Here is a 13,828-nt window from a genome sequence, read left to right on the forward strand (position 1 = left end):
TCCTCTCACCTCGTCCCGACTTAGTGTTTCCTTTTGTATTTGTATTTCCTGGTGTTTGACTAGGCTTTGGTTCTGACCCGATTTTGTCTTTTGCTTCTGGTACTGCGGCTTCTGATGGTAGGTACTGATCCTCTGGCGCCCCACTGACTCTGTATTTGTTTACCCTTTGCACTGCGCTACTCTCTAGATTTTGACCCGGCTTGTTTGACTATTCTGCTGCCACCTGGTTGTAGCCTGATTGCAGGTCTGCTTTAGCAGACTTGCTGTCCTCCCTCCAATCTATAGCCATCTAGTGGAGCTTACATCATTCTGCATAGCTGCAGAGTGACACTAGGGACTTGAATTCTGTCTTTGTAGTGGAAAATGACTCGTTATTCATAGCCATGCAAGATATTTAGTAAAAACTAGTCAGAAATTCAGTTTTGAAAAGTAAAGCAGCAGATCAGTGCGAGCATAGAGTAGCCTGTAAGTCATGATTAATAAAGGCATTTATCATGAGCTGATAGACATTTTAATAAATGTCACATATATTGCTTATGAAGACAGTTTTTATATAAAGTCATCAATTAGCCCTGCAATAAGATTGATAAATATGTGTATATTTTTTGTGTTTCAGCGATGGCTAGTGGGCGACAGACTACAACCACCTGTATACCACAAACTTCAAAATACGGTAATGATGACACACAATAGAACTGATTTACGTTGTTTGCAGAGACTTCTCTCCAACAGAGATCGTTAATAATCCCCTTTATCCTACTAGAGAGATATACTAATCCTTTTTAGGATCCTTTTTAACTATGAAAATGAGAAATTCATTAAAGGTAACCTGTCACCATGAAAATGCAGTCCAATCTGCAGGCACCATGTTATAGAGGGGGGGATCAGCAGATTGATATATAGTTTTGCTCTTCCTCTGCTCTATCTAGGATTTTTGGTTAAGTGGGTGGTCCAACAGTGACAAAGCTTCCTTTGTATAAATGTGCATAAAGAGATAGCTATCAATCACCGATAGGACCGCCCATTGGACCAAAGATCCCAGAAAGAACAAAGGTTTAAAAGGTGGAAAGGCAAGTTATATATAATTTTGTGAGAAAAGATTCAGTATAAGTCTGCTCAGCAACTCCTGCCCTATAACGTGGTGCCTGCAGATTGGACGTCATTTTCGTGGTGGCAGGTTCCATTTAATCTATTGAAAAGCCTATCAGTGATTTTGCTCTATAGCGGTTCACGAGGCGTAAAATGCATTCTTCAATTCACAAAGATTAGACGACATTATGCCTTATAGAGTCTACGTTTGGTCCAATAGTCAATGGAAAGACTTGGGGGCTAAAACAGTGCAGCAGGAAAATGATACATTGACCAAGTATGTTGAAAAAAAAAAAAAAAGGAAAAGAAAAAAAACAAAACAGACTTTTACAGATGTATGACTCCTGAATAAAATGAAGTTTTCCCGGACTTTAGAAAAAAAACAAAAAACACCTGTTTAGAAAGACTGTGTGTCATTTTATTTCCACAGACCATAAATTAGTACTCCAAGGTATTGTGACTGACTAATGCTCTCCAGAAAGCATCATTTAAAACGCCTCCAGAAAATGGAAATTTGCTCCACATCACAAGCTAACTTTTCCATGCCTGGGTGGGCAGGCGCTCCTGCACATTCGATCTACACTATACAAGTTTGTTCTAAAACACAAAATAAGCCAAAAACACTGCCATTTTCAATCCACGCATAATGGAATGTGCACAGTGATTTACATATGGATGCAAATTTAAAATGAATCTCGGACCATTTCCATAATTAGTAAAATGGACGTACAAGGGTCAAGTAACATACCGAGGCAATTTATTATGTCATTGTACTATTGCCTAAACTGGTACCTCTCAGAATCCTGCTCTTCCAAAGCACTACATTCAGATCTTTGCTCCATGTTAATGGATTATTCCTGCATTTATACACAAACTGACTGAAAGCCTCTGAAATTGTAGCATAAAACACCTTGAAATGTAGCTCAACTTTTTTGCAAACCTGAAGTTGCACAAACATTTTGCGACTTTTGGAATTTTGGACAGCACCACCAAATGGAGTGTCTTATTCGTGCACCACAATCTAAGACTGGAGTACAAAACCCCAGTTTTAATGAACCATGGCATGTGTTTTGCGCAGAGTACATTCAGTTGACGGGCACAAAAGGAAGTCTAATAGGTACAGTTTTAGCAAAATATCGCACAGCAGGAACTAAGGGACGTAGTTTGGTCAATTTTCTCTGTACAGACTAATAATAAGCAACTTTTTTTTCATTTTGTCCTTTGTTTTACATAACACATTGGAAATTTGTGTTCGAGGGATCAAAGTAAAAATAATTAAGGTGCTGTTATGGTCCATGACCCTAGTAGCTCCATTTTAATTCTGAAAATTTGCCCAATTAAATTAGGATCTCTTGTTAAATTAGGAAGTGTTCTTCAAAGCTTTGTCTAAACAGCCTTCATTATAATTAAAGGGGTTATCTGGGACTTTGCTTATTTAATGTAATGGAGCTAAACACTTACCAGCAGATAGTTGCTAACTACCTGCCCAACGACGATTTCTGCTGGCTCGGAGCAATCACGGAGTACTTATACTGGCAATTCTGCGGGTTCCGGTGATATTAAAAGAGCATCTTCCTTTCCACTCTGCTCTGTTGATAGGGCATCTCTGCCGATTGACATATGGATCCCCACTGTCTAACTGCGGGGAGCCAGCTGTCCAACAGCAGGACATTGGTAGTGCCTGACGACAGAGCAGATCGAAAGGGAAAGGGCTGCTCTGATGATGTGATGTCACCAAAAGCTGCAGAATTGCCGGCAGTTATCCGTGACCACTCCGAGCTGACAGAGATAGGCGCCGGACAGAACAGGCAGGTCGTTAGCAACTAACTGCTTGTAAGATTTTAGCCCCATAACAAAAGATAAGCTCCGTCCCAGATAAACTATTTAACTTTATAAACCCCTACGTGACCTATGAGTTTAATAGACATTTATATCTGGTAAGATGGGCATGTACCTAAAATAAATAAACTAGAATAACTTAGAAGGGTTGTCCACTGCTGGGTAATTCTGCTTAATAACTTCAGTGCCCCAAAATACTGGACAACCCTTATACAATGTCTACTTTTAATTGCAAATTGAATTTGCTACCATTATATTTTAACTTAGTTGACTAATTTGGTATCTAACGCACAATAAACAATTCAGTGGGAAGTACAATATATATGGTACGGACACGGGGCCTACTAGGGTAAACTAAAGTTTTCTCTGAAACAATAATGAAAAACCACCGAAAGATCAAAGTAAGATCAATTACAACTGGTACACTGTATGGGGAAGGTTAATTTTTTAGAATGGAAAAAATGAAAGGGTAATGATGAACAATGTTGTAAATAGAAGTAAATATCTGAGACATTGCCCAAGATTAAACCAGGTAATATTGATACATATAGCTACAATCAATGGCCATAAACCCTGCATTCGGGACCATTTCCAGACCATGATGCCTTAGGCTGCATTCACACATCTATGTGACATGTCCTAGTGAGGTCAGATTTTTTATTTCTTTATTTGGACAGCACTCGGACCCATAGAATAGACTGGAAGTATTAACGTATCCGGTAAAATCATGGATCCAAGAGTGAGATCTATGAGAGTTAGTGCAGGTCCTATTCTCATCTATTTAGTGGGTTAAAGTCTATGGGGATCCATCTAAAATGGATGGAACTCAGGAGTACAAAGTATGTCTTCTGTGTTCATCCTACCTTAATTGATCCATTGCTAAGATTTAATAAAATATTATTTTATTTTAAATTAAACTAATATTAAAATAGTTAAGTCTACTTGGGAAAAAAAGGAGAAAAAAAGACAAATGAAACAATTTTAATATTAATATTAAGCCTGTTAGACCCCGCAGTATTTGTACTTTAAAAAAGGCGTAGGTAAACGTTAGGAACAAGAATAGGAAAAAAATGTATGGTGGATATTATGCTTGTGCACATTTTTGTTTCTATCTGCTATTTTTTTTTTTACAGTTTGTATCAGTTTTACAACAGATTAGTTTAAAAAAAGTGCAGCTTTCAAAAGTTTCAAAAGCGTGATATGAAAGGCTACGTTCACATTTGCGTTGTGCGCCGCAGCGTCGGCGCCGCAGCGCACAACGCAAACAAAAACGCAGCAAAACGCATGCACAACGCTGCGTTTTGCTCCTCATGCGTCGTTTTTTTCATTGAATTTGGACGCAGCAAAAATGCAACTTGCTGCGTCCTCTGCGCCCCGACGCGGGCGCCGCAGCGACGCATGCGGCGCAAAACGCAAGTGCGCCGCATGTCCATGCGTCCCCATGTTAAATATAGGGGCGCATGACGCATGCGGCGCCGCTGCGGCGCCCGACGCTGCGGCGCTGGCCGCAAATGTGAACGTAGCCAAACAGACTCAAGACCCGAGATAAAAAGAAGGGTATACTTCTCTCGGATGGTAACTCATGGATGTGTGCATGCAGCCGTAGGACAATATGTAGGTGAAGGGAACGTCAATGCTCAAGAAACATTTCGAGCTCCGAGTCGCTGTAGTCACTTTTTCATCTACATGCTCCACAGGGTCTCAGATTATATTGTATCAAGGGTAAAAATCAAGAAAGCGTTAACGCTATGTTTTCACAGGTCAGAAATGTAGCAGATTTTAGGTTTGTTCAGACATTGTGAGTTTTACTTCCAACACAGTAAATTCACAAGTATCTGCAAGGAAGTCTACAACGGCAGGTATTCCTGCGAGTGAGTGGCGTTTTTTATTACGGTACTTAAAAGTGAACCTGTCATGTCTACTAATGTTATTAACCTGTAGGGTAATAATGTTATGAAGGTGCACGGCCGCAGTACTAAAAGTGTGGTGCCAGGAAAAACAAAATGCACTTTTTTCCTCCCATGAGCTGCCGGATTTCAGTCATGTAGGTGTGCCAGCGTGGCTACAGTCATCGCTCACTATACCGTGACTGACAGCAGGCTCTGTAGTACTTCAGTACAGATCTGGCTGTCAGTCAAACGTCCAGGGCGCTTAAACCCGCCACTCACAGCACTGTGAGCAGTAACTGCAGTCACGCCTGCACACTTTGCAACCACAATCATATATATGGGGAAAATCCGCAATAAGATAAGCAGGTGACACGGACATGCTGCGGACCACTTTACTGATACTGTATTCCCCTGATAGTCTGTTCAAAATGTCAGAAATCTGCAGCACAACTATAATGTGTGAACATGAACATACCATTTCTGTGTATTTCTGAAGTTAAACGGTTTACAATCCTGGAGATGTGGATTACTTTTTAAAAATCTCATCCATGTACTACGGACTTATTCCACGCAAACAATTGACCTGTGAAGTGGAATTTTATATCTTCGGCTTTCTAAATTTCACCAATTTCGAAGGGAGGGGTGACATTCACATCGAAACCCGCAATCTGATAAGAGATGGAGTTAATACAACTATATGTTATAACTACCCCTGAATTTCCATGTACCTGAACCGCTGCCTAACCATATGCTCGCTGGGAAGAAACCATTTTAACAGATAACAGTGAACAGACAAAAAGTAGAGAAAACACAACAGGTGGGTTAGCAGTCTGCTGTGAACAAACTAAATAGTATTGTATCGGAGGATGCAGCGGACAGCGACAATAACTGAATAACAGATTCTGCTCCACGTGAGGACAGGGTCATGTGCTGCATGGTGTGCCCTCTGTGTACTGAAACATGGGCATAGTCCCGTAATGCATTCAAGTCCTTAGCACTCGACAAATGTTTTTTTATCTTCCCCAGAAAAGAATAAAATGTAAATTAGAAATAGAACAAAGGGTAAAAAAAAATCCCGTAACTCCTTATTTTTCAAACGTAGAAGAGCCGGACTCTGGATGTACTGACAAGAAGTTCAGCATCGTAGAACTTGGTTTCTATGATTACATTGCCACTGTAAAGAAAATAGAAAAACTGTTAAACTATTACTGCAACACACCTAATTCTAAAGCCCAGCTATTACAAGGGTACTCTATTAGAATAGGTAAAGAGTTTATAAGAATCCGTCAGCAGGTTTGTGCTATGTAATCTCAGAGCAGCATTATGTAGGGGCTGAGACCTTGATTCCAGTCATGTGTCACTTGCTGGTCTGTATGTTTAATACAATCACTGCTTTCTATGCTATAGATTTAGCAGTGCTCAAATGCTAAGCTCTGCCCACAACACTGATTGACAGCTTTATGTGTGCAATGTGCATAGGCAGAAAGCTGCTGAACAGTGGTGGGGGTGAGGATACACAGAGCAGAAGGACTGGGAGGCATGAGATGGCTAGTCCTATAATTATAATCTGCTGATAAAACACTGACTTTATTGATTAACAGCAACACACAGTCTTTTAAGTGACATCATTAGAATCAGGGTCTCAGCCACTGCATGATGCTGCTCTCAGATTACATGGCAAAAACCTGCTGATAGATTCCCTTTAAGTAGTTTTGCTGTAAGACATTTATCTTCCTGTAAGTTCCTCTAATAAATTCATTTCTGCACCTGCTAATAAAATAAAGTCTATCAATTTTGTTTGCGATGCAACATCATATTTAATGATTTCTTACGGTGTCACCTTACAACCTGTGTCACAGTTTCTAGACTTGCAGGATTTTCTATCACTGGACACAATTCACCTGCAGTAGACTTCAATGCAATGCGCAGTCGTCACTTGTGACTGCGACTTGTGTGCGACACTTTTTTGCGGCAAAATTACAGCTCTTAAATAGTCGCGCAACAGATGGTTGCAGAAAAGTTGCACAGAAGTTTATAGAGAGACTTTTCTGAGAATTGAAGTTGGGTGACACATTTAAGGCCCCGACTCACATAGCGAGATCGCTAGCGAGATCGCTGCTGAGTCACAAGTTTTGTGACGCAACAGCGACCTCCATAGCGATCTCGCTATGTGTGACACGTACCAGCGATCAGGCCCCTGCTGCGAGATCGCTGGTCGTGTCGGAATGGCCTGGACCTTTTTTTGGTCGTTGAGGCCCCGCTGACATCGCTGAATCGGTGTGTGTGACACCGATCCAGCGATGTCTTCACTGGTAACCAGGGTAAACATCGGGTTACTAAGCGCAGGGCCGCGCTTAGTAACCCGATGTTTACCCTGGTTACCAAAAAAAACAAACAGTACATACTCGCCTTTCGGTGTCCGTCAGGTCCCTTGGCTTCTGCTTCCTACTCTGACTGAGCCGCCGTACAGGGAGAAGTGAGAGCACAGCGGTGACGTCACTGCTGCTCTCACTTCTCACTGTACGGCCGGATCTCAATCAGAGCAGGAAGCAGACGGCAAGGGACCTGGACACCGAAAGGCGAGTATGTACTGTTTGTTTGTTTTGGTAACCAGGGTAAACATCGGGTTACTAAGCGCGGCCCTGCGCTTAGTAACCCGATGTTTACCCTGGTTACCCGGGTGCTGCAGGGGGACTTCGGCATCGTTGAAGACAGTTTCAACGATGCCGAAGTCGTTCCCCTGATCGTTGGTCGCTGGAGAGAGCTGTCTGTGTGACAGCTCCCCAGCGACCACACAACGACTTACCAACGATCACGGCCAGGTCGTATCGCTGGTCGTGATCGTTGGTAAATCGCTTAGTGAAACGGGGCCTTTACTGTCTATATTGGATTGTCAATTGTGCACCTTAACATTTTGAACCCTAAAGATATTCTTGTGGCTGAAATACACTAATCCATGAAAGTTACAGCTTTCTAGGCTTCAGGTAGAGGCTTGTGATGAGCAGAAAGACTTTGTGTGATAGTAGACTAAATGCTATGAAAATATAGGTTCCCAATCAAATTTCCACCATGGCCAAGTTCTTACGTTAAAACATTAGCGGGCATCATTTGAGACTCTGGTGCTGCTTCTATCATGGACTGCCAGGTGTTCACAGAATTGGGCATTACAAAACCAAACTCAAAAGACCATTCTGAAAGACAAGACAAAAAATAGGTAACACGTAATGAAATATTTAAAGGCTAAACCAAATGTAGTGTTTGTGTGGGACGGTCATGAAACAATATCTGTTGTATCCCCCCCCAAAAAAAGGAATGCAGATAAATACACAATGGACAAGAATAAGATTCACAGCAGTACAATATAGAGTTGGTGAGAATCACTTTACAGGACCAGGTCCATGGACCACATCAGTAATCTGTGGCTGCTGGATGAGAGCCGTGTGATCCGCCTAATGCATGATGGCATCTGCAGTTCCTCTTGATTAGTCGGCCTGATGCGACGCCATCATTGCTGCGTAAAGCACGTGTGACGTCCCACAAGGCCGACATATCACAACAAGAGCTGTAGATGCCTCACGTAAAAGGCGGCTTTCAAGGCTCTGGTCTAGCGGTTGCCGATTACTGAAGGGGTTGATTGACGCGGTCTTGTGAATCGATTTGCTAGTAACATACCTTTAATATGACATCAACATGACCAGAGACTTTAGATTGACCTACATACTTTACCGCTGAATCTACTATATAATTGTCTAAGGGTCACTTCCGTCTTTCTGTCTGTCCTTTTGTCTGTCTGTCTTTCTTTCTGTCACGGAAATCTCAAGTCGCTGATTGGTCACGGTAAAACGGCCACGACCAATCAGCGACGGGCACAGTCCGGCGGCAAAATGGCCGCTCATTACTCCCCGCAGTCAGCGCTCACACAGGGTTAATGGCAGCGTTAATGGACCGCGTTATGCTGCGGTGTAACGCAGTCCGTTAACGCTGCTATTAACCCTGTGTGACCAACTTTTTACTATTGATGCTGCCTATGCGGCATCAATAGTAAAAAGATCTAATGTTAAAAATAATTAAAAAAATAAAAAAATCATTATATACTCACCTTCCGTGGGCCCCCGGATCCAGCCGAGGCCTTTCCCGCTCCTCGCGACATTCCGGTGACCGGTCCATGCATTGCGGTCTTGCGAGATGATGACGTAGCGGTCTCGCGAGACCGCTACGTCATCATCTCGCGAGACCGCAATGCACTCTTGGGACCGGAGCATCGCGAGGAGCATCGGTAAACGCCTTGGCTGGATCCGGGGGCTCCGGAAGGTGAGTATATAACTATTTTTTATTTTAATTATTTTTTTTAACAGGGATATGGTGCCCACAAAAAAAAAAAAAAAAAAAAAAAAAAAAAATCTTTAAATAATCAGCATAGCGAGTGTGAGCGAGCTGAGTGTGACCTGAGCGTAAGTGTGGACGGCGGTAAGTGTGTGACTTGTGACTCAGTGAGGAGGTATTTGGAAGGCCTTTAACAAATACCTGTGTGAATTTGTGTGAGTTGTTGAATTGGGAGTAGCTATAGTCACAAGGGGTTAACTTAGGGTGGGGGCTCATAATCAAGGGTTTATAAGGGGCAGCTGTTTGGGGCTCAATCCCTTTTTGGAAGTGCAGTTGAACAGCAAGGTGGCTTGTTGTTGAAGGGAAATAGAGGGAAAAAAATAAATAAAAATCTTTAAATCTTCAGCATAGCGAGTGTGAGCGAGCTGAGTGTGACCTGAGCGTAAGTGTGGACGGCGGTAAGTGTGACTTGTGACTCAGTGACTTTGGAATCAGGGAGTTTCCAAGGGAGGAATTGCTGTTCCAAGTGTTAATTAATACTTTGTATTTATTTTTTTTTTACGTTTCTGTCTGGTGCAATCCCCATTAGGAAATGTGCTCCACAATTGTTAATGCCATCCAGTGCACATCTTGCCACATGTATGCAGTCCTTGATCAGCCGGTCGAGGGTGCATACTGCTGTGCGAGATGTGAGCACGTTGTGCATTTGGAAACCCAGATACTGGATCTAAATGTGCAGCTGGCAACACTGAGATCCATAGACAATATGGAGAGGAGTCTTCTGCTCACAGAGCAGACGCTCAATGGGATAGATGAGGAGGGGGATGGTAGGATGGAGCTGCAGGACAGTGAGGCAGTTAGCTGGGTGACAGTTAGGAAGCGGGGTAGAGGGAAGAGTGCCAGGGAGCCTAGTCCTGATCTTTCACACCCCAATAAGTTTGCTAAGTTGGCAGATGAGGGGGGTGCCAGTACAGGGGTAGCACTGCTGCAGCCAGGCATGTCCTCTGAAAGCCGGAGGAGTGACTGCTCCAGTAAGGAGGGAAATAGGAGAGCAGGGCAGGCCAGACAGGTGCTGGTAGTGGGGGACTCAATTATTAGGGGAACAGATAGGGCAATCTGTCACAAAGACAGGGATCGTCGAACGGTGTGCTGCCTACCTGGGGCTCGAGTCCAACACATCGCTGATCGGGTTGACAGGTTATTGGGAGGGGCTGGTGAGGATCTAGTGGTCATGGTGCACATTGGCACAAATGACAAAGTTAGAGGTAGGTGGAAGGTCCTTAAAGATGATTTCAGGGAATTAGGCTGCAAGCTGAAAGCAAGGACCTCCAACGTGGTATTTTCTGAAATACTGCCTGTACCACGTGCCACGCCAGAGAGGCAACGGGAAATTAGGGAGGTTAATAAGTGGCTCAAGAATTGATGTAGGAAGGAGGGGTTTGGGTTCCTGCAGAACTGGGCCGACTTCTCAGTTGGCTACAGGCTCTATGCTAGGGATGGGCTGCACCTCAATGGGGAAGGGGCAGCTGTGCTGGGGGAGAAAATGGTTAGAAGGTTGGAGGAGTGTTTAAACTAGGGAATGGGGGGGAGGGTATTCATTTTATAGGTGGGGAAGATAGTGCAGATAGAGACCTGGGCACAAATAAGGAAGTTGGGGTGGCGGAGGCATGGGGGGTGGGGTTAGAACAGTTAGTAATTTAAGAAAGAATAGAGGTACAGAGAGGAACATCAAGTGTATGTATACTAATGCCAGAAGCCTCGCCAACAAAATGGACGAATTAGAACTAATGTTGTTGGAACATAATTATGACATGGTGGGGATATCTGAGACGTGGCTGGATGAGAGCCATGACTTGGCTGTTAACTTGCAGGGCTATAGCCTTTTCAGAAATGACCGTACAGATAAGCGAGGGGGTGGGGTGTGTCTGTTTGTAAAATCGACCTTAAAACCCATCCTGCGTGATAATATAGGTGAATCTAATGAAAATGTAGAGTCCCTGTGGGTGGAGATAAGGGGAGGGGGAAAAAATAATAAATTACTGATAGGGGTTTGTTATAAATCTCCAAAAATAATGGAAGCAATGGAGAATATCCTTGTAAAGCAAATAGATGAAGCTGCGACTCAAGGAGAAGTCATTATTATGGGGGACTTCAACTACCCTGAAATAGATTGGGGAACAGAAACCTGCAGTTCCAGTAAAGGTAATCGGATTTTGACAACTATGAGAGACAATTACCTTTCACAACTGGTTCAGGACCCAACAAGAAGTGGGGCACTGCTAGACCTAATATTAACCAACAGGCCAGACCGCATATCAAATATAAGGGTTGGGGGTCACTTGGGGAATAGTGATCACAAAATAATAAGTTTTCATGTAACCTTTAATAAGATGGGTAGTAGGGGGGTGACAAGGACACTAAACTTCAGGAGGGCAAATTTCCAACGGATGAGAGAGGATCTTGGTGCAATTAACTGGGACGATATCCTGAGACATAAAAGTACACAAAGAAAACGGGAGACATTTATTAGCATCCTGGATAGGACCTGTGCACAGTATACACCGTATGGGAATAAACATACTAGAAATAGGAGGAAACCAATATGGCTAAATAGAGCTGTAAGGGGCGCAATAAGGGACAAAAAGAAAGCATTTAGAGAATTAAAGGAAGTAGGTAGTGAGGAGGCATTAAATAAATACAAAAAATTAAATAAATTATGTAAAAAGCAAATCAAGTCAGCAAAGATTGAGACAGAGAGACTCATTGCTAGAGAGAGCAAAAATAACCCCAAAATATTCTTTAACTACATAAATAGTAAGAAACTAAAAAATGACAGTGTTGGCCCCCTTAAAAATAGTCTGGGTGAAATGGTGGATGAGGATGAGGAAAAAGCCAATATGCTAAATGACTTTTTTTCATCAGTATTTACAAAAGAAAATCCCATGGCAGCCAATATGACTAGTGATGATAATTCCCAATTTAATGTTACCTGCTTAACCCAGCAGGAAGTAAGGCGGCGTCTAAAAATCACAAAAATTGACAAATCTCCGGGCCCGGATGGGATACACCACCGAGTACTGCAGGAATTAAGTACAGTCATTGATAGACCATTATTTTTAATCTTTAAAGAGTCCATAATAACAGGGTCTGTACCACAGGACTGGCGTATAGCAAATGTGGTGCCAATATTCAAAAAAGGGGACAAAAACTGAACTCGGAAATTATAGGCCAGTAAGTTTAACCTCTACTGTGGGTAAAATCCTGGAGGGCATTCTAAGGGATGCTATACTGGAGTATCTGACGAGGAATAACCTTATGACCCAGTATCAGCACGGGTTTACTAGGGACCGTTCATGTCAGACTAATTTGATCAGCTTCTATGAAGAGGTAAGTTCCGGTCTAGACCAAGGGAACCCAGTAGATGTAGTGTATATGGACTTTTCAAAAGCTTTTGATACGGTGCCACACAAAAGGTTGATACATAAAATGAGAATAATGGGGATAGGGGAAAATATGTGCAAGTGGGTTGAGAGTTGGCTCAGGGATAGGAAACAAAGGGTGGTTATTAATGGAGCACACTCGGACTGGGTCACGGTTAGTAGTGGGGTACCACAGGGGTCAGTATTGGGCCCTCTTCTTTTTAACATATTTATTAATGACCTTGTAGGGGGCATTCAGAGTAGAATTTCAATATTTGCAGATGACACTAAACTCTGCAGGGTAATCAATACAGGGGAGGACAATTTTATATTACAGGCTGACTTATGTAAACTAGAAGCTTGGGCTGATAAATGGCAAATGAGCTTTAATGGGGATAAATGTAAGGTCATGCACTTGGGTAGAAGTAATAAGATGTATAACTATGTGCTTAAATTCTAAAACTCTGGGCAAAACCGTCAATGAAAAAGACCTGGGTGTATGGGTGGATGACAAACTCATATTCAGTGGCCAGTGTCAGGCAGCTGCTACAAAGGCAAATAAAATAATGGGATGCATTAAAAGAGGCATAGATGCTCATGAGGAGAACATAATTTTACCTCTATACAAGTCACTAGTGCGACCACACTTAGAACACTGTGCACAGTTCTGGTCTCCGGTGTATAAGAAAGACATAGCTGAACTGGAGCGGGTGCAGAGAAGAGCAACCAAGGTTATTAGAGGACTGGGGGGTCTGCAATACCAAGATAGGTTATTACACTTGGGGCTATTTAGTTTGGAAAAACGAAGACTAAGGGGTGATCTTATGTTAATGTATAAATATATGAGGGGACAGTACAAAGACCTTTCTGCTGATCTTTTTAATCATAGACCGGTGACAGGGACAAGGGGGCATCCTCTACGTCTGGAGGAAAAAAGGTTTAAGCATAATAACAGACGCGGGTTCTTTACTGTAAGAGCAGTGAGACTATGGAACTCTCTGCCGTATGATGTTGTAATGAGTGACTCATTGCTTCAATTTAAGAGGGGACTGGATTCCTTTCTGGAAAAGTATAATATTACAGGGTATATATATTAGATTCCTTGATAAGGCGTTGATCCAGGGAACTAGTCTGATTGCCGTATGTGGGGTCGGGAAGGAATTTTTTCCCCATGATGGAGCTTACTCTTAACCACATGGGTTTTTTTTGCCTTCCCCTGGATCAACATGTTAGGGCATGCTAGGCTATGGGTTGAACTAGATGGACTTA

At 42.6% G+C, this 13,828-nt stretch overlaps 1 protein-coding gene across 3 annotated transcripts in view; it reads right to left on the reverse strand.

The window, feature by feature from the left end:
• Positions 1 to 4,822: 4,822 nt before the first annotated feature.
• The window catches only part of PDE6D (phosphodiesterase 6D), a 125,706-nt gene continuing 116,700 nt past the window's right edge, over positions 4,823 to 13,828 (reverse strand). For all 3 annotated transcript variants that reach the window (XM_077290192.1, XM_077290194.1, XM_077290193.1), the window contains 2 exons: positions 7,903 to 8,008; positions 4,823 to 5,991 (listed from right to left, as the gene is read on the reverse strand). In XM_077290192.1, coding sequence (XP_077146307.1) covers positions 5,910 to 5,991; positions 7,903 to 8,008 — 188 coding nt within the window. In that variant the 3' untranslated portion in view covers positions 4,823 to 5,909. The remainder of the gene's footprint in view (positions 5,992 to 7,902; positions 8,009 to 13,828) is intronic.

The sequence above is a fragment of the Ranitomeya variabilis genome, chromosome 2 (assembly GCF_051348905.1).
Source record: "Ranitomeya variabilis isolate aRanVar5 chromosome 2, aRanVar5.hap1, whole genome shotgun sequence".
NCBI lineage: Eukaryota > Metazoa > Chordata > Amphibia > Anura > Dendrobatidae > Ranitomeya > Ranitomeya variabilis.